General features: G+C 50.3%; 1 protein-coding gene across 1 annotated transcript; it reads left to right on the forward strand.

The window, feature by feature from the left end:
* Positions 1–849: 849 nt before the first annotated feature.
* LOC109549248 (solute carrier family 2, facilitated glucose transporter member 7) lies at positions 850–19,802 on the forward strand (the record flags this gene model as incomplete). Its single annotated transcript, XM_033840990.1, is given in 16 exon segments — positions 850–939; positions 4,362–4,522; positions 6,856–6,892; positions 6,895–6,985; positions 7,789–7,941; positions 9,453–9,575; positions 10,054–10,140; positions 10,143–10,240; positions 10,881–10,938; positions 10,941–10,990; positions 13,274–13,354; positions 16,986–17,020; positions 17,022–17,050; positions 18,851–18,898; positions 18,901–18,974; positions 19,581–19,802. Coding segments are annotated over 16 exon segments (1,437 nt in total), but the record flags the coding sequence as incomplete, so codon positions are not given.
* Between the last annotated feature and the right edge of the window lie 4,914 nt (positions 19,803–24,716).

The following is a 24,716-nucleotide window of genomic DNA, read 5'->3' on the forward strand; positions in this document are numbered from 1 at the left end:
GGCTGGTTTGCTGGCTGCACAGGGCTGAGGGCTGTCGGCAGTCAGGCAGATAGTGGGAGCGGGGGTCAGAGGTACAGGTTACAGGCAAGCGGGGAGGCGGGGATGGTCTGGGGCCACGGCTCTGCACCAACTGGCTTCTTGGAGCCCTGGGTGGCACTGACTCAGGCAGCCACAGACCCTGCCCCAGTTCTGCTGGCCCCTCCTCAGACTTTGGCCCCGGGGGTCAGTTCCCGGGCACTACCTTGGGTGCTGCGGTGGCCACGGAAACGTGATTGCCTTGGTTTTCCCCAGGGCCTGTCCAGGAGTGAAAGGCAAGTCATGCCTCTGTTTGCTGCTTCCTCTGTCTGAAAGCTCCTCCCGCAGCAGCTCACAGGCCCACCTCATCCTTTCAGGTTGCAGCTTAAAGTCACCTGCTCAGAGAGCCCCCTTCTCTGTCCCCCATTGGCTTCTACCCCATTACCTGTTTTATTGTCCTCATAGCATTATCGTTATTTGGAGGTCTCGTACTTGTCTGTGTTTTTGTTTTGTTTTGTTGGCCTCCCCTCACTAGAATATAAGCTCCTCAAGGGCACAGTACGCTGGACCTTTTTCCTGAAGCTTCTCCTACTTCATCCAGGGCCAGGCCCAGAGGAGACGCATAGCTGTATCTTTAAGGAGGGGGATTTGTTCAAGGAACAGGAAATGATGCCATCCACTCCCCCCAACCTCCGGCACCTCCCCCACTCCCCTGGACATGGCCTGGGGTCCTCCACCCCCACTTCCAGCCCAGCCTCGGCCTCACTTCCGGAAGTTCCCAGGACTAACCTCCCAGTCCCTGATCGTAAACCTCCTCTCCCGCAGCACCTCTAATCCACGCTGGTGCTGGCCACGCCGAGCACAGCCTTTGGCCAGGCCTTCCAATACGGCTGCAACATCGCTGTGGTTAACACACCGCACAAGGTGGGTGGGCAAGAGGTGGGCAGGAGAAGGTGGCCATTTTGTTGTGTGGAGGCCGCCATCTTTCTTCCGGAAGCCACCGGCTTTCTTCCGGAAGCAGCTGCCTTCCTCTAGTAGTCCTGGGAGGCAGCCTCTGCAGACCAGGGAATGACTAGAGTTGTGGACTATTCCCCTCCCCCCCCACCCCCACCCCCCCGCCCCACAGTGTCATCCTTTCCAGGCACATTGGGAAGCGGGTGAGAGGAGATGGGCTTGGATTCCCTGCCCAGTCGCTTTGGGCCTTAGTCTCACTGCCTTTCCCCTGGGAAGACCACTTGCAGATGACAAAGAGGATGGAGTCAAGGACTAAACCCTTAGGGGTTAGGATTGGGGTGAGGGGAAGCAAAGGAAAAAGAGTCTCCCAAAGGCCTAGTAAAGCATGTGAGTCAGGAGGGAGGGACAGGCCCTGATGACGAGTAAAGATGAAGCCTGAGAGTTGACCACTGGCTTTGACCTCATGGAGGGCATGCGTGACCTTGACAAGAGCAGCTGAGTTGAGACAAAAGCTTGACTGCAGTGGGTTCGGGGAGGATGGGCAGAGTGGAGGAGAGACAGCTTTTTAAGGAGTTTTGCTGTACAGGGGAACAAAAATGAAGCTTAGTGAAGGGAGAAGGGGGGTTGTGTTAGGGTTTTATAGGGCAAGAGTCATGTTTGTATTGTGATGAGAAGGATGCAATAAAGAAAGGTGTATTGGGAATTCTCTGGTGGTCCAGTGGTTAGGACTTGGTGCTTTCACTGTGAAGGGCCCAGGTCAGGGACTGAACCTGGGTCCACAAGCTTCAATTCCACAAGCTTCAATCCCACAAGCCATGCCGCGTGGCCAAAAAAATAAAGGAACCAGTGATGCAGGACAGACAGGGAATAGTTACAGGAAGAAGGTCCCTGAAAGGGCAAGGACAGGACCCAGTGTCTGTTCCTATGCATTTGGGTGTATGAGTCCTGCTCTACTTTTAAAAATCACTGTCATTGGGCTTCCCTGGTGGCGCAGTGGTTGAGAGTCCGCCTGCCGATGCAGGGGACACAGGTTCGTGCCCCGGTCCGGGAAGATCCCACATGCCGCAGAGCAGCTGGGCCCGTGAGCCATGGCCGCTGAGCCTGCGCGTCCGGAGCCTGTGCTCAGCAACGGGAGTGGCCACAACAGTGAGAGGCCCGAGTACCGCAAAAAAAAAAAAAAAAATCACTCTCATTACTTTATAGCTACACTTAATTCTGCTTTATAGGAGGTACTGCAGTAGTTGCTCATGGCTTATGTTAATATACTTATCATTATTACCATTGAAGGAACATTTTTTTCTCAGTCAAGCAATGTACCATCACTATAGCACAGTGAAGCTCTTAAATTCTCTATTGGATATATATTATTTCTATAACCAAGGAGGAAACTAAGACTTACAGAGGTAGAACTTGCCCAAAGTCATACAATTAGTAACAATATTTCTTTTTTGTTTTTTTAGCATCTTTATTGGAGTAAAATTGCTTTACAATGGTGTGTTAGTTTCTGCTGTATAACAAAGTGAATCAGCTATACATATACGTATATCCCCATATCTCCTCCCTCTTGCGTCTCCCTCCCACCCTCCCTATCCCACCCCTCTAGGTGGACACAAAGCACCGAGCTGATCTCCCTGTGCTATGCGGCTGCTTCCCACTAGCTATCTGTTTTACACTTGGTAGTGTATATATGTCAGTGCCACTCTCTCACGTTGTCCCAGCTTACCCTTCCCCCTCCCCGTGTCCTCAAGTCCATTCTCTACATCTGCCTCTTTATTCCTGTCCTGCCCCAAGGTTCTTCAGAACTTTTTTTTTTTTTTAGATTCCATATATATGTGTTAGCATACAGTATTTGTTTTTCTCTTTCTGACTTACTTCACTCTGTATGACAGACTCTAGGTCCATCCACCTCACTACAAATAACTCAATATTGTTTTGTTTTGTTTTTATAGCTGAGTAATATTCCAGTGTATATATGTGTCACATCTTCTGTATCCATTCATCTGTCGATGGACATTTAGGTTGATTCCATGTCCTGGCTATTGTAAATAGAGCTGCAATGAACATTGTGGTACATGACTCTTTCTGAATTAGGGTTTTCTCAGGATATATGCCCAGTAGTGGGATTGCTGGGTCATATGGTTGTTCTGTTTTTAGTTTTTTTAAGGAACCTCCATACTGTTCTCCATAGTGGCTGTATCAATTTACATTCCCACCAACAGTGCAAGAGGGTTCCCTTTTCTCCACACCCTCTCCAGCATTTATTGTTTGTAGACTTTTTGATGCTGGCCATTATGACCGGTGTGAGGTGATACCTCATTGTAGTTTTGATTTGCATTTCTCTCATGATTAGTGATGTTGAGCATCCTTTCATGGGTTTCCTGGCAGTCTGTATATTTTCTTTGGTGAAATGTCTATTTAGGTCTTCTGCCCATTTTTGGATTGGGTTGTTTGTTTTTTTGATATTGAGCTGCAAGAGGGGCTTGTATATTTTGGAGATTAATCCTTTGTCAGTTGCTTTGTTTGCAAATATTTTCTCCCACTCTGAGGGTTGTCTTTTCGTCTTGTTCATGGTTTCCTTAGTTGTGCAAAAGCTTTTAAGTTTCATTAGCTCCCACTTGTTTATTTTTGTTTTTATTTCCATTCCTCTAGGAGGTGGGTCAAAAAGGATCTTGCTGTGATTTATGTCATGGGGTGTTCTGCCTATGTTTTCCTCTAAAAGTTGTATAGTGTCTGACCTTACATTTAAGTCTTTAATCCATTTTGAGTTTATTTTTGTGTATGGTGTTAGGGAGTGTTCTAATTTCATTCTTTTATATGTAGCTGTCCAGTTTTCCCAGCACCACTTATTGAAGAGGCTGTCTTTTCTCCATTGTATATTCTTGCCTCCTTTATCAAAAATAAGGTGGCCATATGTGTGTGGGTTTATCTCTGGGCTTTCTATCCTGTTCCACTGATCTGTGTTTCTGTTTTTGTGCCAGTACCATACTGTCTTGAAGTAACAATATTTCTTATGTCGCCTCTTGCACAGCAAGGTTCTGCAAAGTGAATTTTTTTGTTGTTGCCATGTCGCTCAGCATGTGGGTTCTTAGTTCCCCAACCAGGGATCAAACCTGCACCCCCTGGCGTAGAAACTTGGAGTCCTAACTGCTGGACCATCAGGGAATTCCCAACAGTGAATTTTTAACATTTTGAGCAGCCTGGTTCCTCATCTCACCCCGTCATACTGTAGGCTTTTTTTTTTTTTATCTCCAGGTAACAACAGAGAATCAATTGTGTCCTGAGCGTATTGATAGACACATCCTTCAGGACAATGACCAGGGGCAACTGAGAACATTACTTCTTGGTCTCTCATGAGTTGCCTGATTGTCTATGGATGGGGCAATGTCTTCCAGGTCTTGAAGTCCTTTTATAATGAAACCTACTTTGAGCGACACGGAGCCTTCATGGACGAGAAAGTCATGCTGCTGCTGTGGTCCTGCACCATGACCATGTCTCCTCTGGGCGTCTTGGTGGGGTCCCTGCTTATTGGCCTGCTGGTTGACAAATGAGGCAGGTAAAGAAGAAGGGTGCTGTTGTCACTCAAAATTCATATTAGTAAAGCATGTTGTCTCTTGGCACTTGTGCACGTGGTGGGGAGTTGTGCGACCTTGAAAAGCAGGAGGCCTGAAGTCCAGCCCCCACTTTGCCATAGACATCCTGACCCTAAAGCAAGTCCTTGAATTCCTTGGGATTTCTTCCCCTTGTCAGCTGCATGGGAACAGCAGCCCCTCTGTTGTCCACCCCGTGGAGATGGATCAGCCTTTGAGAGCAAAGTCTTGACCATACTCAGCACTTCTAGCAGGTGTTCAATAAATGCTTGTTGACTGGGTTTGATTCGAGGTCAGGTGACCCATGGCTCCAAGTTGTAACAGCTGCAGCCTCTCCCCGTGCAGCCTCATCCGTGTTGTTCTGAGCTTTGGGGTTCAGACCGAGTCAGTCCATGTGCCCCTGACTTGTGTCTTGTTTGAGAATGAAGAATAGTTCTTGTACTTTGCTTGGTTTATACAGACTCACTAATCTTTACACGTAAGCCCAGTTGCTGCCAAGACGTGGTTCTGCAGATAAGGAGGGATGCCCAGATCAAGGTTCCCGGGAAGGAAGGGAGTGAGCCAAGTCCTCAGGGCGAGGCCGCACGGAATCCCGTATGGCCAGATCTCACTCTTGGGAATTCGCAGTTACACTTGGACTTGATGTGCCATGGCCGGCAGTTTGTAGGGAGGAGTGGGGAGTCCTCTAAAGAAAACTAGCTCTTAAAGAACCATACCAGTTCAGTATTCATGCATAAAGGAAAATACTGGGGAACTCCCTGGTGGTCCAGTGGTTAGGACCCCGAGCTCTCATTGCCGAGAGCCGGGGTTCAATCCCTGGTCAGGGAACTAAGATCCCACAAATGGCAAGGCTCAGCCAAACAAACAAACAAAAACAAACAAAAAAACGAAGAAAATATTGGCAATTGAAAATTAATTATGTATTAAAGCAGGACTCATAGGACCTCTTCTCATAGATACTTGATTAACAATTAATTTGCCATTCGCTGTATACTTGAATGAAGGAAACATTCACTATTTTGCAATTATGCCATAATCCAGGCTTTTTTGTGACTCACACTGTGCTGTTCTCAGCTACACCAAGAGTGCCTGGACTGTTCTAGCAGCTTGGCCCCCACCTCCTTGTCTGAACCCAGAGTTACAGAACTTGGGACCTCAGAGATGGCTTCATCATTGCCCTCATTTTGCAGATGAGGACCCTGAGACCAGCTGGTGCGGTGGAGCTGGCCTTGCCCTAGTGGGGTCAGGACCAGCCCTGAGCTAAGCTAAGGCTTCCTGGTCACCAGGAAGGGGTTCGTGTGGGCTGTTTGTTCTCTCCTAACCTGCAGCCTCTGGGCTGGCTGATCCTCTGCTCTGAGTTTGGGCTTGGATGGCAGTTCTCTCAGAGGTATGGCCACCCCAGGAAGAGAAAAGTGGCCTGAGAAAACCAGTCTGTGTATCTGATGAGTCCTCAGTGTTGCCTAGAAGGGGACTTTTGTAGAACTCTTACGACTGTCCCCCCAGGAGGGGTGTCTGGGTTTCTGTTTAGAGATCCCCCTCCTCCACTCCTGGCCTCAGAGATGATGCACCTGTGTCACTCAGGGCCCTGATGGTCCTCGAACGTGGGCAGCGTGTGGAGAGATCACCAAGGGTGGTGCAGCCAGCAGCTACCCTATAGCTGGGCCACCATCTTCCTTCCTGATCCACTGCTGTTTTCTCCTTTGGCAAAATCCAAGCCACATGTGGGGATGAGGGGGGCAAGGGAGCCACGATGCCAGTCAGCATGGGGCACAGAACACAGTCTGGAATGTAGCTATGGATCCTGGGAGACAGGCAGGGGCATCCAGCGTGTTCTATTCTTCAGACACTCCCTCCCCCCACTTCGTAGACTCATGGTTTTTCAGCCTTGGGAGGAATCTTAGCGATCATCTAATCCAGCTCTGTCTCCCACCTGTTGTGGGGTTCCCCTGTTCACCATTCTTGACAGTCTTCATCCGGCCTACTCTCTGCTTGAATACCACCAGTGACAGGAAGCTCCCTCCTTGCAGAGGCAGGCCCATTCCTTCCTCCTTCCTCACTGTCTTCAGTCAGCTCCAATGGTTAGCATGCTCACGCTCCTCCCGCCACCCCTGCTGACCCCAAACCTCCCTTCCTGGGGCCTCTGCCCACTGGTCCTTGCTTTCCGCGCTTCCCAGCCATCAGCCTTTCTCAGGCACGTTCCGGCACTCCTGTAACGGCTGCCCTGGAGAATAGGAGTTGGTGTCAGGAGAGCTTCTGCTGCCTCAGCCCCCATGCCCTCTGGGCTCTGCTGTCCTTGCAGAAAGGGAACACTGCTGATCAACAAAGACTTCGCCATCCCTGCCATCCCGCCATCCCGAAGGGAGTCAGCAAAGTGACCAAACCTTCCGAGCTGATCATCTTTTCTCGAGTGGCACTGGGATTCTGTGCAGGTACCTACAGTGATGGCTGAAGCCCCAAGCCCATGCTCAGGGTCAGCTGTGGGGAGAAGGGTCTGAGTCAGACACACTGGCCAAGGCGGGAAGCAGGGGCAGCAGGGTCTTCCTGGTTCTGAATGGCTCTTTTCCCTTTGGGGGCATCCTCTTGTCTCCATCCCCAGACTCTCGAAAACCTCATGTTCTCTCTCCCCTTCCCCTTATTTAACAAACTCTATCAGAGGAAGATCTTTAAAAACACACTTTTACCTTGAAGTACAAACTGATAAGGCTTTACAAGGTATCTTCCAAGGAAGGTGTCTAGTTCACGCGGAGGGTGAGAAGCTTCAAGCAAAAGAGCACAGAATTTGGGGACTGTCAGCAGGGGACCGAGGTTTCTTAACTAGGGTGGTTTCTTCTATAAAAAAAACAAAAGTGATACAAGTAACCTGTGCTTCAGAAAAATCAGAAAATAATCCCAAGCAAAAGACCTATCTTTCAGTCCCACATCCCAGGAACACAGTCTCGCCTGTAACAAGTGGCCCCAGCTCCGCAGCTAGGAAGGAGAGGACATCCTGCCGTGTCCCCTGGGAGTCTGAGGATTCTGGAAAGGTTTCCTTCTTAGTGCGAACTAAGTCCACGTGGCCAATTTCCATCTCCGTGGAGGGGAGGTGGGGGGCGTACAGGCTGCCTGTCCGTGGTGCTGATGCCACAGAGAAACTCAGGGACTATGAGATTAATTAAATCTCAGGTTTCCGGGGCCCCAGGAGACTGGGACTGTTTCTTTTCTCCTCCCCTGGTTTTTGTTTTGCTAGATCCAGGCACCTCCTACAGTGCCCTTCCCGTGTAGCTGGGAGAGTTAGCTCCCAAGAACCTGAGGGGTGCTCTGGGAACAATGATGGAGGTGTTTGTCATCGTGGGAATCTTCCTGGCACAGATCTTCGGCCTGCAAGCCATCCTGGGCAACCCTACGGGTACCTGTGGCTCACCAAGGTCCGGGGGTGGTGGTGAGAGGGAGCATGGGAGCTATGGGGGGGCCGAGGGGGCGGGGTCTGGACACATGGGCTCGGCTGTGCCCGTGTGTCTGGCGGATCAAGTGAGGTGAGGCCAAGAGGTGCCCTTTGGGTTGGGCAATGTGTGGCTTGTTTGGAGACGGGTGACCTTGACGAGAGCAGTTTGGGTGAGCGATGGGGACAAATTGTGCATGGGGCTGGGAGGAGATCGGAGACAAGGGGCACACACGACTCTTGGGAGTTTTGCTGTAAAGGAAGGAAAGAAGTTGGGGGGTAGCTGTTTCGCTTTGTTTTTTGTTTCGCTTTGTTTTTTCAGCTGGGACGCTGTGCGAGTGGTCCTGCAGCGAGGGCAGTCGATGCAGGAGGGGCAGGCCCACAGCCACGGTCACTGTCACGTGGGTGGATGGTTGCCTCTACTCTCCAAGTGGAAGGTGGCCAGGCCATTGCCTGAGAGGGAGGGTTGGGGAAGCAGGAGGGAAGCTTTAGGACAGAGGAGAAAGGGGGAAATGGCCCTCTGGGGGAGTGGGCGAGAGAATGGCCTCGAGAGTGTGGCTGGAATGCAGGCCAGCATTAAAGGCCCACAAGAACACAGTGGGGTTTCTTTCTTTACTTTTTTTTCCTCGTAAACATTTTCAAGTTACCTAAATTCCACAGGAATTCCTTAATGGGTGGACTTATGACTTTGTATTCCCCAGAGTACCTTGAAGAGACTCAGGACCCAGTCGTGCTCAGTGAAAGGTCATTAGTTTTAACGATTCCCAAACTACCCCAGTGCAGCTGAAGGGGAAGCCAGGCTGGGCCCGTTGCTGCCAACAGCTGCCTTGTAGTGATGCCTAGTGTGCGATGCCTGTCACCCCTCACCACTCTTCAGGGGGCACTTTATCACCATCATCATCATCATCATCTTTATTTTACTGATGAGAAAACTGAGGCCTAGAGAAGTAAAATGCCTCTTCCAGTTCCCATCATAGCTAGTAAGGCTTAGATGAGTCTCAGTGCTGCCTCCTGAACCCAGACCTTCCCGAAGGAGCTCACACAGCCACGGTGCTGGTTCCAGCACGCTCCTCGACCCCCGCCTCCAGCAAGGCAGAGATTATGCCATTTCCAGCCATAAAGTTAGGAAGCAAGACATGGGTTCACCTTTTCCAAGGCTCACACTTTTAAATCATATGCTGTTCCAAGAAAAGCAATACTCTTCCTGCAGAACGAGTTAACAGCAGATCTTTTGAAAACTGTAATTATTTTGTCCATTTTAAAATGTGGAACCCTGCTGTGGGTGGGTTCTGGGCAGCCACGTCTTGGCAAGGACTAGGTCCCTGCTGTCCTTGGCTCTCACGGAGGGGTGGAACAATGTGGGCGAGTGAGTGTGTAAGAGGAGAGTCAGGACAGAGTCGGGACATGCGGAAGGTCAGCTGAAGGGCAGGGATTCCCCAGTGTTGGGTGTTCTTGTTCTCAGTGTTGGGTCCTTCCAGGCTGGCCGGTGCTCTTGGCACTCACGGGGGTCCCCGCACTGTTTTGGCTCCCCTCTCTGCCATTCTTCCCCGAGAGCCCCAGGTCCACCCTGATTCAGAAAAGAGATGAAGAAGTTCGACAAGGTACTGGAGATACAGGCTGCTCCGTCAAGACCCTCCCACCACGTTCACTTCCCAGCCGCCTCCCCGTGCCGCCAAACATCCCTCCCTAGTGCCCGAAGCAGAGAACGGGCAGGGGGCAGGGTGGGGAAATGCACTCCGCAACGCAGGCACCAGTGGGACGGGACAGAGGTGCCCTTGGCACTGGGGAGTCCAGGGCAACTCTGAGGTGTGGTCCAGCGGAGAACATGGTGAGAGCCGGCATCATGGCTGGTGGGCCTTGACTTCTGCAAGCTTGCCCAGGTGGAGGTGTGGTTGTGACTGGGGACACGGTCACGGTGTTGGGGACCTAGCTGGGGTCCAATGAGCATCCTGCCCTGGGAAAACGGGGAGCCTGTGGCCAGGGCTGGGCCGAGCTCCTGGGGAGCTGTGCCCCTGTGTTTCCCTAAGCCTTGGGTCAGCTGCTGTCAGCGACAGGAGGGGACCGCTCTGCTCCCCACAGCTCTGCGGAAGCTGAGAGGCTGGGCAGATGTGGAGGACGAGGTGGAAGAAACGCGCATGGAGGACCAGGCCAAGAGGGCCGAGGGCCACTGTCTGTGCTCAGCCTCTTCACGTGTCCGCCTGTCCACTGGCAGCTGGTCTCCATCGTCTTGCCCATGGCCGGCCAGCAGCTCTGCAGGGTCAACACGGTATGCGCAGTTCTTTTGCTATAATTGTATCTATTGATGGTGTAGGCGAAGGGTGAAGATCTGCAAAAACAGGGCTGGGAGGCTGCTTCCAGAAACGTCGGAGACTGGATGCGTAACCCATACGGTGCTTAAGGAAAGTGTCAGGAAGTGATGGCATCAGGCCCTCGGGGACTCACGGCTGCTCAGCGGGAGACGTCGAGTGGTACACAGCTCAGGCAGGAGCCAGGGCACGTGGTGGCTTTCGGAAGTGCTGCATTGCCCACATCCTTGGGGCTGGGCCAGGAGAGAAGCTTGAGCCTGGGGCTGCCTAGGCCTGGAATGAGAGGCGAGGGGTCATTCTGTGGGGCCTGAGATCATAGACTAACAAAGCGACAGAGGGAAAATTCTCGGGGTCCCATTTTACAGATGCAGAACTCAAGGCCCCGAGAGGGGAAGAGCTATAACCCGGGCTCCGGCAGAGCCAGCCTCCATCCCAGGTCTCAAGTCTTCAGGTCACGGCTCTTTTCTCCCACCTACTGCCTCCTTCCTGTCCAAGGGGTCCCCTAGGCTTTCAGGACTGTGTGTCCTGACTGAGTCAGGAAAGTTGTCAGCGGCTTGGGCCTTCAGGTCTCTCCTCACAGCCCTTGTGCTTTTGTTTTAGGTCAGCTACTACGCGGACGTGATCTACGCCTCCCTCGGCTGGCATGGAGGGGTTCATTCCCCATAACAGTGGGTGCCAGCGTGGTGAACACAGGGATGAGCTTCATCTTGGTGAGCCACCCACAAGCGTCCCTCCCATTGGGCATCTCTGAGTCGGTGCCCCGCAGACAGAGAAGAGCCCCCCAGGGTCCACTGCTGGTGGCACTGCTCCTGGGGTGACTGGAGTGACACAGACTTTCGGACGTGCCCACACTTACCACTGTGTGACCTTAACCAGGCCACTTAAACACCTTAAAATTCAAGTTTCTTCCTTTGTACAATGGTTATGGTGATTGAAATACCCAGTATACTGATGCACGTGTTGTTACTGTTGGCATAAAACTATTATTTCAGAGTTTATATTTAAAATCTGAACCACTTATGCCTGTGTTAAAAAAGTGAATAGACAGGGGCTTCCCTGGTGGCGCAGTGGTTGAGAGTCCGCCTGCCGATGCAGGGGACACGGGTTTGTGCCTCGGTCCGGGAAGATCCCACGCGGAGCGGCTGGGCCTGTGAGCCATGGCCGCTGAGCCTGCGCGTCCGGAGCCTGTGCTCCGCAATGGGAGAGGCCACAACAGTGAGAGGCCCGTGTACCAAAAAAAAAAAAAAAAAAAAATGTGAATAGACATTTACAAGGTCAAGTGACCATGATGGTCCTTTCTCTAGAACTTTTCCGAGTTATCTCACTATTATTTTAGTTCCTGTTTCTTGAGTTACCTTGGAGTTTAAAAGTGTTTTAAAAAATTATTTATTACTTATCTGTATTTTCCCCAGAGCCAGTTTAAGCCCCAATCAAACTTCAGAGGATTCAGCATGGTGGGGAGGGCCGAGTGAAGGAAAAGAGCCGGAAATGGGAGGAGCTGGGAGGCCCCCAGGCCCAATTCTCCACCCTCCCGGGAGTCTGTGCACCCCTTCCTCCAGCGGATTCCCGTAGCCCCTCGCCTTCCTCTAGGGCAGGGTCCACCCTCTGTCCTCAGAGCCCTCCTCCTCTAGGGTACATCGTCATAACTAGGACCCTCTTCCCCATCATCCTACCTGGAGAAAGCCAAGCCAGAAAGACAGGGGCGCCTCCCTCTCTCTCCCTGAGGAGCGGTGTCTGGGTACTAAGCACAGAAGGAGACGTTGGGCTTATCTCTACCTTGTTTATACAATCCTGGGATTGCCGTTTTGCTCCTGTTGGGCCCTCACTGAATGGCAGTGATAATCCCCGTCTGTAGGGTTGTTGGAAGGACGGAGGGGACGTGTAAAGTGACCGTACAGGGCCTGGCGTGGGGTGACAGTGATGCCTTGCTGGTAGCACTGCTGTGGGTGCTACAGGTGAGGATGGAGTAGAATGAAAAGGGCATTAGAACAAGAAGGAAGGCAGGCATGCTGGTCGGACGAAGCATTGTCCAAGCTTGGAATATTCGAGAAGGTACCGGCTGATCAGGAGGTGTGTGTCCTGGCAGTGGAAAAGAAAGTACCTGGGGGTGAGAGGGACCCTCATGAAGTGAGGCCAGATTCTGGGCGGCCTCGACGTGAATTGAAGCAGCAGGTAATGGGAGGGGGTTATGTGAAAATGTAGGTATTATTATTATCTCGGGGGTGTGAGATGATTGCCCCTGAAAAGGCAGCGGTGCTCACGGTTCCCAAGGGAGAGAGGTGCACACAAGGCCACATGGAGAAGCATCTGGCGGGGGGAGGCGGACAGCAGTACGTGGGCAAGAGCCTTTCTTATGGTTTCCGTGGGAAGGAACAGGCAAGGCAGGGTAAGCAGGTTTAGGACTGCCTAGTTTGAAAGATTTCAGGCGGTTCCCGGGCACCAATGCCGGGCTGTTCCTGGTTGTCTGGTACCTGCCCTGGGCGATAAGGCAGAGGGACGCTGGCTGGGGGCGGCGGGGGCAGGTGAGAGCCTGATGGAGCAGGGGGTGGGGTGGGGTGGGGGCGGCTCCGGGCGGGTTCCATGTGAAAGGCGCACGCACAGCTGAGCGGTCTGCTATCTCTAGAAACCGGCTAACGGTGTGTGGGGGGCAGTCCCTCCAGCGTCAGGAAGGCCCCCAGATGTCAAAGCATCAGACGCAGAAACTAGAAAACATAGTTATTACAGTGCGGGGGGCTGGCGGGGGAGAGGTGGTCAAGGAGCCTAGACCCGGGGTCTGTAGATGCCTGAGACAGGGAGGAGTAGTGGTGCAGAGTCTGCGGCACGAACGTCAAGTTCCCGTCGGGATAAGGGCCTAAGTTCCACGGAGCAGGCAGCAGGGGCGAGCGGGCACTTAAGGAGGGGCTGAGGAGATAGTGGTGGCCCAGGCCCAAGAATTCCGGGCGCCCCCCGCCTGGTGCCGTCGAGGCTCCTCATCGCCCGTCCTTCCCCTCCAGGCAGGCGCTGTCGAGCGGCTGGGTAGGCGGCGCCTCCTGCTGGTCGGCTACGGCATCCGCGTCTCGGCGCTGAGCTTCCAGGTCGGACCTCGCTCTTCTGCCCGGAAGGGACGGGGCGGGGGCACGCAGAGGGGTGGGGCGGAGGGCGGGGCACGCAGAGGGGTGGGACGGGGGCCGGAGCACGCAGGGGAGGATGAACAGGGTGGGGTGGGAGGTCCCTGTAACAGAACCCACACCGCTAGGGCCAGTGATCTCAAACTCTGCGTGTCAAACTCCACGCCCCCTTCGTGTGCAATGTAACGCCCCGTCCTGAAGTAGAGTTCGTGGGTGACTTCAATTACCTACCCATGTACATGCAAATAAATAATTAAATCGAATGTCCTAACCATGAAGTAAAGGAGAAACAAGAAGTTCCATAAAACATATATTTCAATATGCAAATGTTTAAGCGCACTGCACTAGAAGATGTCCACCAATAATGATCTAGAGTAGAATAAAGAGACGGAAGATCGGACGTCGTTCCATTCAACAAGCAGAAGAAACTGAGGACGGAGGTCGGCGTGGACGGCAGACTCTACACTAGCGTGAGGATAAGTGATGACCAGGGACCAAACGCATTCGTATGCGGGAAGACGAAGAGAAAGATACCTTAACTGCAGTAGGAACACCACTCACAGGCCAACCGGAAGGTTAGGATGGGGGACATGAAGGAAGGTGAGGTGCTGGCAGGTGAGCTTGGTCTGATTGATGTGTGCCGCGAGTACAAAATGGGGTAGAGCTCTCATCTTGAAATCCTAACACGTGTCAACAAGCATGTCGGTCTCTACCATTAAAAATATCTTGGAGCCCAGATCAGAAAGAAGTAGGGAAAGAAGCAATGAGAGGCTATGGAGTAACTGGGAACAGTGTCAGAGCGAGATTAAAACACAAAAGGCCGCCCAACAAGAAATACGTCACTCTAATTTGTCATTTTCTTAGCATATTTTTGTTATACGTGTTATACAAAAATGTTGAAAATACATAGGATGGCCATAGTATGAAATATTCTGAAAGCAGACAGCATTTTGTATATCCTCAGCTGTTTCTGCCCTGTTGTTGCTTTTGCAGTAACTGTGCCTTTACAATTAAAACTATACGCAGGGGCTTCCCTGGTGGCGCAGTGGTTGAGAGTCCGCCTGCCGGTGCAGGGGACATGGGTTTGTGCCCCGGTCCGGGAGGATCCCACATGCCGCGGAGCGGCTGGGCCCGTGAGCCATGGCCGCTGAGCCTGCGCATCCGGAGCCTGTGCTCCGCAACGGGAGAGGCCACAACAGTGAGAGTCCTGCGTACCGCAAAAAAAAAAAAAAAAAAAGCATTTAATACACCTAACCTACTAAACATCATCACTTAGCCCAGCCTACCTTTAATGTGGTTAGAAAACGTGCATTCGTCTACAGTTGGGCAAAATCATTTAACACAAAGCCTATTTTATAATGAAGTGTTGAATGTCTCATGTAAGTTATTGAATACTGTACAGAAAGTGAAAAACAGCGTGATTGTCACTGACCTTCATGATCATGTGGCTGACGGGGAGCTGCCTGGCATCACAAGAGAGGATCGTACTGCCTATTGATAGCCCGGGGAAAAGATCAAAATTCAAAGTACAGTTTCTTACTTTTTTTTATAAATTTAGTTGTTTTTGGCTGCGTTGGGTGTTCATTGCTACACTCAGGTACGGGCTCTAGGCGCGCAGGCTCAGTAGTTGTGGCCATTCGTGGCATGTGGGATCTTCCTGAATCAGGGATCAAACCTGCATCCCCTACGTTAACAGGCAGATTCTTAACGACTGTGCCACCAGGAAACTCCCTGAAGTATAGTTTCTAGTGACTGTGTATCACTTTCCCACCATGGTAAAGTTGAAAATTTTGGACCTTCTTAAGTCAGGGGACCGTCTGTAGTTGAAAATGCAATCGTATGTGAGGATGAGAATGTGCGAAGAGATTATTCTTGTAATTCAGAGACAATGTCTTCATTCTTCGCCTTTTTTGCCAAGCTGTCCTCTCCATCATGACTTCCTTTTTAATTCCTGGGTGAGCACAAGGACCTTCAGGGGGACAAAGCTGGCTGTGTTCAGGGAACAGCAGGGCAGGGGAGCCTGTGGAGGAACAGGCGAGGTGAAGGGTGATGATGCAGCTATCGAGGAAAATGCTAGTTACAGGGACTTCCCTGGTGGTCCAGTGGTAAAGAATCTGCCTTCCAATTCAGGGGATGCAGGTTCGATCCCTGGTCAGGGAACTAAGATCCCACATGCTGTGGGGCTACTGAGCCCGCACACCTCGACTAGAGCCAGCGTGCCGCAAACTACAGAGCCCACACGCTCTGGAACCCGCGTGCCACAGGTAGAGGGAAGCTCGTGCACCACAACGAATATCCCGTGTGCTACAACTAAGACCGGACGGAGTCAAAAATAAATAAATAGATAAATAATAAATAAATCTTTACCAAAAAAAAGGAAGTGATTTTTTTAAAAAAGCTAGTTACAGTCCTGTTTTGGTTTAATCAAAGTTTCCTTTTTAAATACCTTATTTTCTCATTTGAAAATAATCTAAGTTCTTAGAACATTTAGGGACTTAGGTGAAAAGAAGTAAATAAAACTGGACATTATCTATAAAGATAGTTGCCAGTTGCCTTTTGGAGACCTTGGTGGCATCCCCGGCAACTTTTTTTCTCTCACTCTCTCCTTCCAACCCATTGGCCAGTCCTGTTGGCTCTGCCTGAAAACGTAACCAGCAGCTACCCAGGTGGCACCAGACCCAGGATATCCCTTCCAGCTGCAGCCAACTCCTCTCTTGCTTCAAATACTGAAATGGACCCCATCCTGCCTGCCTGCGTGAATCAGAGCTCGTCACGCCTCTGCTCAGCGGCCAGGCTGGCTCTTCATCCCCAAGTCATCCATTCTAGGAGGCTGCCCCTCCCCCAGCTCATCTCTCACCTTGCCCCTTGGAGACAACTTCATTGAAGGAGTTGTTCTTGGTTCACCTCCACCGCCAGCCCTGCACGAACCCCACCTTCGCAGCGTTTTTCATAACTGTAGTGAAATCGTTACCTGCATACTTAGTTTGGTTGAGGTCTGTTCACCCTGAGTATGTGTCATCTGTTGCCCCGGTAGTGGGGAGCAGAGATAGGGGTCTGCCAGCTCTCCTGGTCTGATGCCTTCTAGAAGGATTCTAGCAGAGAGTGCAGAATCCGGGTCCCAGCTCCATCTGCTGCTGATCATTTGACTTGGGCCATTGCTTGACCCCTGAGGGACCCAGTGTCCTCTTTGTCTGTGTTCAGGCTCTCTGTGCTCTGATTCCACATTTGTAGGATTGAAACAATATTATCCTCCCTCAGAGGGGTGTCAAGAAGATTCAGCGGGTTAGCATCTGTGAAGGGCAGAAAATAAATAAGTGGTCGGCATTCCTCCTGTTACGTTTCTCTCAATCAGGTACGGCTCCCGGAGGCCCCCGTTGACTAGAATGCTAGGTTCACTCCTGATCTCATCTTCCCTCTCTTGCCCTCAGAGCCCTGGAGGCCCACGCAGGTGCTCAGAAATCCAGGTGTGGCTCCTTCCTGTGGCAGGAAGGTGAGGCCCGCATGTGGGCTTGTCCGCATGTGGGGCTCTTGGCCTCAGGCTCTTAGAGGTCCCAAGCCTGGGCCTCTCAGGCACAGACAGCCCTGCCTCTCCCCACAGAGCACGGTCCCTGAGCTGTCTTACCTTGGCATCATCCTACATCCCAGGACATTCCATCGGGCCCAGTGAGCACCTGCATGCCCCACCTCCTCCCAGGGCCCAGCACATAGGAGGTGCCCGGTATTTGTTGAATGAATGGATGCCCTTGACTGGTATTTCTCATGATATTCTCTCCACCTTTTCCCCTGTTCCTACACAAGCCCCATCCACACTGGAATTCTCAGTTCAGTTTACCTTTTTCTTGAAAGGCCATTCCAGCTCACATTCATTCATTCATTCATTCATTCAACAAACATTTACTAAGTTCCAACCAGTGCCACGGCCAGGCTGGGGCCCCCCAATCTCCTGTGGCTCCCAGAGTTGCCCAGCTTCAGTTCCAGTGTCCAAGAACGGGATGAGCCTCTGCAAAGAGGGAGCTCTTGCCAGCCAGACCCCACTGGGGGCCCCTCAGTTTGCATCCAAACCCTCTACATGCTCACGTTAGCCTCCAAGCCCACAGCCCACCCGGGGCTCAGTTGTCTTTGGTCCCCTGGCCTACAGCTACAGTCCTGTGTTGCTTTATCCCCGTGTCCATGTGCTGGCAGCCTTGGGCCTTCACTTCCACCTTCCTTGGGGGCAGCCTCCAGACTCCAGGCTTCCCCTCCCCTGTGTGTCCTCCTGAGAATCTAACGCAGTTCCCACTGCTTGCGGAAAGACCCCTCTGACTCCTAAGACTAGAATATTCCCTGCAGAATCTTGGTTTTGAAAGAGCTGTCCATAAGCCAAAATAAAGGTATTGATCCACTGAACACACGCTGATGGAACACCTGCTGTGCCAGGCACTGGGGATGCAGCTGTGAATCAGACCGACACGGTCGTGTTGAAGGATATTTAAGTGGGATTTTCAACAGGAAGCCTTCCCGGCACACCTCCAATATGGAGGCAGGAGGGCCTGGTGGGAGCAGTGCTGGTGTTTGTGTCAGGAGACCTGGGTTCTGGGCCATTCCACCCCTTACTGCCTGTGCGTTTCCCAAAGCAAGCCACTGTGCTTCTCTGGGCCTCGGGCTCCTCCTGGAAGACCAGGAGTAATCAGCTGTGCCGGCAGATGTGGGATCAGATGGTGGACTGATTTGACATGTGAGCTACCTCCTAAAGGGCTGCTTGGCTGCCTGGCCCCAGGGGGCAGGAGGCAGGAGGCCAGGGAGGGCAGCGTCGATAACTTCCCTCACTGCTACCCCTTTAGGGCACAAAGCCCTGAGGAAGGGGCCCCCTCCTCGCCAGTTGTAGGAGTTTCCCATTTGACTTCCCAAGGGCAGCGCATTCCGGGGCTCTGAATTCCTCTCCATCTTCAAGGGTCGGAAATTAACTGGGGGGAGAGAGAATCTTATTTTTGTAATAAAGAATATAGATAATATGTTAATATATAATGAATATATAAAGTCATAGATAGACCTACTGTATATAAACGGATATAAAGTATATCTGTTGTATTATAATTTCATGAGGGATGGTGATTAAGGGGGAAAAATGGCCTTAGACATTTTAGACAAGACTCCTGAATGAAAAAAGGCTGAGAAACTGCCCCAAGGCAAGGTGCCTGCCATTCCCCAGATCTACCACAGGGGGCAGCACGTCCCACGCTCAAGCGCTCATTCAGCTCTGCTCCCCCTCCCCTTGTCTGCGAATTTCAAAATGACACCACCACGGGGAAGAGCGGCCTTGGTGTGACCTTGAGGCCCTCAGAGGCTCAGCTTGAAGCTCAGCTATGGGCGCACCCAGGAGGAGAGATGTGAACTTCCTCCCTCGGCCATCCGGAACAGACTGTGCCCCTAAAGGGCCCTCCGCGCCCCTCTCCGCTCCCCTGGTCCTGCGCTCTCTGCCCCCAGGTCCCGTGCCCTCCGTGGTGAGGACCGAGATCTTCCTGCAGCCCTCGCGGCCGCCTTCGCAGTGGACGGGGCCGTGCTCGGGCTCACCAGCGTCATCGTGGGCTTCGTGTTCCCGTCCATCCAGGTGAGTGGGGACATGCGGTGGGGAGCACGGCGCGGGGGGGGGGGGGGCGTGCGGCCCCTTGCCCCCAATTCCTGCTCCACCTGCCTCCCCCGCCCCGCCCCAGGCAGAAGGGGCTCCGGGAAATAGGCAGGGGTGCCTCGTCTGCTAAGAACATCTGCGAATTCGACAAGGGGGGGCGACTCTCCAAGGTCCATAAAACACACAGGGCGCCACTTCAGCCAAACTGTAAGTACGCCAGTTTCCCACCACTGAAGGCAGGTCCCACACTCAGGCGGTGACGCGTTCATTATGCAGGGGCTCTGGTCGGCCAAGTGCAAAGCAAGCTAGAGCCAGGGTGAGGGAACGATTCCCCCACGTCCACCTCCTCCCTCTGTTTCTGAAGGTGTGCGGTCAAGTCTAGAGGACATTCTGTCCCTGTTGTTAAAAGGCCGAGTCCTTTCTGATGTGAGGGCAGGACCCAGTTGTCCAGCTCTTCCACTCCTCTGGGCGTAAAGCAGAACTGGCCACTGAGAAACTCCTGTGTGACTCACAGAGCCCTCACCCAGAGCTGTCCCCGGCATTCCTTTCTTCCTCCGTCCCCTCCTGTTTTCTGGTCTCTTGGCCTAGGAGGTCAGTGGTGCCTACAGCTTCATTATCTTTGCCGGAATCTGCCTCCTCACTGCTGTTTACATCTATGTGGTCATTCCTGAGACCAAGGGCCGAACATGTGTGGAGATAAAGCGGATTTTTGCCCAGAGAAACAGAGTGGAGTTTCTGGAGAAGAAAGAAGAAATCACAGATGCTGGGCCTCACATACCGTCTCTGCCTCCCAGGGAGACTTCCTTTTAGTGGCTCCACACATCCCCCAGGTGGCACATTTAAGGCTTCCTTCTCTGAGGAAGGGTCTCCCTGCCCCAGGCCTCGAGGGAGGGTGACTGCTGTGAGATTTCCGTGCCCCCAGGGGCAAATGGAAGACTTTGGTCTTCCAGTTGGGTCCCTGATTTAGTTAAGAAGCAGTTAGCTTCCAACGCTAACCCTGGGAGGAATGACCTAGGAGGACGGGCAGGTAACGTGAGTATTGATTGGCAAGAATAGATTCTCCAATTCTACATCAGCATCAAAACTCAAATGGTGGCTGCACACACTTTTTTAAAGTAAAAATTTTCAAGTTCAGCATTTGATATGGAGGCTGAATCCTGATCAAAGTGTCAGAGAATCGAAGAACTAGAAACCAAGGCTCTGGATCCCATCGCCTTCCTGGGGTGGCTTCCTCTCTCTCTGTAGCTGTAGGTTGCAGGGCTAATCCTGGTCAGCGTGTACAAATTGCAGGAGTTGTTCACTCGCATTTCTGATGGTTGATGCTGGCTGAAACTGACGCATGATCTGGGCTTCCTCATACCTTGGTAGCTGGATTCCTGCGTGTGGGGGAAGGAGAGAGAGAAACAAAATGGTATACACACTCACACCCCTAGCTTTGAACATCACATAGATAGCATCAGTTCTGCCACATTCTGTTCTTTAGAAACTAGTCACTAATTCCAGCCCACACTGAGGGTGGGTGGAATCAGACTGCAACTTTTGAACAGAGGCATGTCAAAAAATTTACAGAAATCGTTTAAAACCATCTTAAGATCTTTTTTGGGGCCCCAACATTTTTGCCTATTCTGGTCCTTTGTCAAGTAAGTTAATCTTGTTTAGCTTCAGTTTCTGCATCCCTGAGTTAAGGCTCATCATTCTTGCCTCATATAAACCAGGTGGAAACGCTGGGTAAGTTAAGAAGCATTTTACAAATGTCAGGGGTTATTTTTATGATTACTGTTATAACCTATCTGTTAGCCGAGCCCCCCAGCACACTCATCCCAGAATGCAACCCCCCGCAGGCCTCGTTCTCTTTACAAGGATATGTCCAATGCCCTGTGGCAGTGACTGAATCTTCAGGAGGTTCAAGATGTGGCCCCAGCAGGCCCTGTGGCTCATCCAGCCTGGGTGTTTCATACAGGAATTCCAGGAGCTCACCAGGATTCTCCCCCAGAATGATGATTCCTCCCTCCTAGATCACATACCGCATCTAGAGGTCTTCTCCACCAGCCTTTCCCATGAGCCACAGATAAGCCTGTCCTGAAGTGGAAGCCCAGGTCTCATGGTGATGGGCCCAGTTGGTGGTTGCAAGAGCAAAACAATAAAGGAGACACCCACCACAATGTTGGCCGAATGAGCCCAGGGTCATCCAAACACATTAGCTGCCTCTGGAGTAAAATAGAAGGTGGTCTGGTGCATTTGTCATTGGTAGGAGTGGACGTATAGTCTGAGCCTGGATAAACGTGACTCGCTTCTACCCAATAGAATACAGCAAGGTGATGGGATAAGAAGGGAATATTATGAACAGTTTTATGCCAATAATTTGGCAACTTAGATGAAATAGACAAGCTCCTCAAAAGATACTAAGTGCCAAAGGCCACACAATAAGAAATAGATAACCTGTATAGTCCTCCGTCAACTAAAGAAATTGAACTCATGGTTAAAAACCTCCCCACAAAGGAAACTCCAGGCCCAGATGGACTTACTGGTGAATTCTACCAAACATTTAAGGAAGAAATCATACCAATGTGACACAAACTCTTCCAGAAAATTAAGAGGAAGGAATACTTCTTAAATCACTTTAGAAACTATCATTACTCTGATACCAAAACCAAACTAGAGACAGAAAACTACAGACCAACACCCTCATAAGCATAGATAGGAAAATTATTAACCAACTTTAAATAGAATATAATAAAGTGTTATAAGGACAATAATATATCCTGTCCAGGTGGGATTTATTTTAGGAATGCAAGGTTGGCTTAATCCTCCCCAAGTTGATCTATAGATTCAACACAATTCCAATCAAAATCCCAGCAGGACGTCTTGGGGGGGGCATAGAAATTGACAAGCTGATTCTACAGTTTATGTGGAAATGCAAAGAAGCTAGAATTACCAAAACAACTTTGAGAAAGATGAAGTTGGAGGACTCATATTACCTGATGTCAAAATTATTATAAAGCTACAGTAATCAAAACGAATTTAGATATAGACAACTGATTTTTGACCACAGCAATTGAATGGTGACAGGATAGTATTTCTAACAAATGTTCTGGTGCAACTACAAAAAAGCAGAAGAAGAAGAAGAACTTTTATCCATACTTCACATCATATATAAAAATGAACTCAAAATGGATGATAAGCCTAAATGAAACTAAATTAAACTTCTAGAATAGAACATAAGAGATAAATATTTGTGAGCTTGAGTTGCACAAAACAACACCCAAAGCACAATCCATACAAGAAAATGTTGATAAATTGGACAAATTTATAATAATTGGACAATAATTGGACAAAATTAAGAATTTCTGCTATTTGTAAGGCACTGTTATGAAAATGAAGAGACAAGCCATGGACTGGCACAAAGTATTTGCAAATCATATCTCTGAGAAAGACTTGTATCTAGAAGTATAATGTATAAAGAACTCTCAAAACTGAATAATAAGAAAACAAACGACTCCAGTTTTTAAATGGGCAGAAGATTTGAATAAACACTTCCCCAAAGAAGGCATGTGATGGTAAGTGAGCACATGAAAAGATACTTAAATTATTAGTAATTAGGGAAATGCAAATTAAAACCACAATGAGATACCTCTACCTACCTCTTAGAATGCCTAAAATTAAAAAGACCAACTACATCAAGTATTGACAGGGATGTGGAGAAACTCTTGGTGGTACACGGCTGTTAGGAATGCAAATGGTACAGCTACTTTCAAAGACAGTTTGCCAGTCTCTTCCAAAGTTAAACATACATCTACCATACGATCCAGCATTCCCTCCTAGGTATTTACCCAAAGAAATTAAAGCCTATGTCCGTATGTCCATACAAAGGCTTGTACACAAATGTGCATAGCAGGTTTATTTGTAATGGCCCCAAACTGGACACAGTATCAAAGTGCATCCCTAGGTGAATGGATAAACAACTGTGGTATATCCATACAGTCGAATACTATGCAGCAATAAAAAGATATGACTGTTGACACATGCTACAGTATGCATGGATCTCAAAGTAATTCTGCTGAATGAAAGAAGCCAGACAAAAAAGTATATACTATATTATTTCACTTATGTAAAATTGTAGGAAATGCAAACTAATCTATAGCGACAGAAAACAGATCAGTGGTTGCTTGGGAGTAATTTTGGAATGATGGAAATGTTCACTATCTTCCCTGTGGGGATAATATCATGGATGTGTACAGATGTCAAAACATCAGATTGTGCATTTTAAATAAGAAATAAAATGGCTAATAAAAACATTTTCAAAATTCACATTAGTAAACCATGCTGTCTCTTGGAGATTGTGCACGTGGTGGGGAGTTGTGCGACCTTGAAAATCAGGAGGTCTAAAGTCCACTTTGCCATAGACATCCTGACCCTAAAGCAAGTCCTTGAATTCCTTGGGATTTCTTCCCCTTGTCAGCTGCATGGGAACAGCAGCCCCTCTGTTGTCCACCCCGTGGAGATGGATCAGCCTTTGAGAGCAAAGTCTTGACCATACTCAGCACTTCTAGCAGGTGTTCAATAAATGCTTGTTGACTGGGTTTAATTCGAGGTCAGGTGACCCATGGCTCCAAGTTGTAACAGCTGCAGCCTCTCCCTGTGCAGCCTCATCCGTGTTGTTCTGAGCTTTGGGGTTCAGACCGAGTCAGTCCATGTGCCCTTGACTTGTGTCTTGTTTGAGAATGAAGAATAGTTCTTGTACTTTGCTTGGTTTATACAGACTCACTAATCTTTACACGTAAGCCCAGTTGCTGCCAAGAGGTGGTTCTGCAGATAAGGAGGGATGTCCAGATCAAGGTTCCTGGGAAGGAAGGGAGTGAGCCAAGTTCTCAGGGCGAGGCCGCACGGAATCCCGTATGGCCAGATCTCACTCTTGGGAATTCGCAGTTGCACTTGGACTTGATGTGCCATGGCTGGCAGTTTGTAGGGAGGAGTGGCAAGTCCTCTAAAGAAAACTAGCTCTTAAAGAACCATACCAGTTCTCATGCATAAAAGAAAATCCTGGGGAACTCCCTGGTGGTCCAGTGGTTAGGACCCCGAGCTCTCATTGCCGAGAGCCGGGGTTCAATCCCTGGTCAGGGAACTAAGATCCCACAAATGGCAAGCCTCAGCCAAACAAACAAACAAAAACAAACAAAAAAACAAAGAAAATATTGGCAATTGAAAATTAATTCTGTATAAAGCAGGACTCATAGGACCTCTTCTCATAGATACTTGGTTAACAATTAATTTGCCATTCGCTGTATACTTGAATGAAGGAAACATTCACTATTTTGCAATTATGCCATAATCCAGGCTTTTTTGTGACTCACACTGTGCTGTTCTCAGCTACACCAAGAGTGCCTGGACTGTTCTAGCAGCTTGGCCTTCACTTCCTTGTCTGAATCCAGAATCACAGAACTTCGGTGGTAGAGGAACCAGAGATGGGTCCCATCACCTCCATCATTTTGCAGATGAGGACCCTGAGCCCAGGAGGTGTGGGGAGGATCCATCCTTGTGCTAGTGGGATCGGAGTTTGCCTGAGGCGAACACGCTCCTGGTCATCAGGAAGAGCTGTTGCACGGCTAGCAAGGTTTGGGCTCCAGCAGTTCCCCAGGGTTCTCCTCAAGATGTGGAGCCCGGTGGCCACTAGAAAACCCACTCAGCAGAGATTTCTTCTAGGCCCCCACCCACCCACCCCCATCT

The sequence above is a fragment of the Tursiops truncatus genome, chromosome 1 (genome assembly GCF_011762595.2).
Source record: "Tursiops truncatus isolate mTurTru1 chromosome 1, mTurTru1.mat.Y, whole genome shotgun sequence".
Classification (NCBI taxonomy): domain Eukaryota; kingdom Metazoa; phylum Chordata; class Mammalia; order Artiodactyla; family Delphinidae; genus Tursiops; species Tursiops truncatus.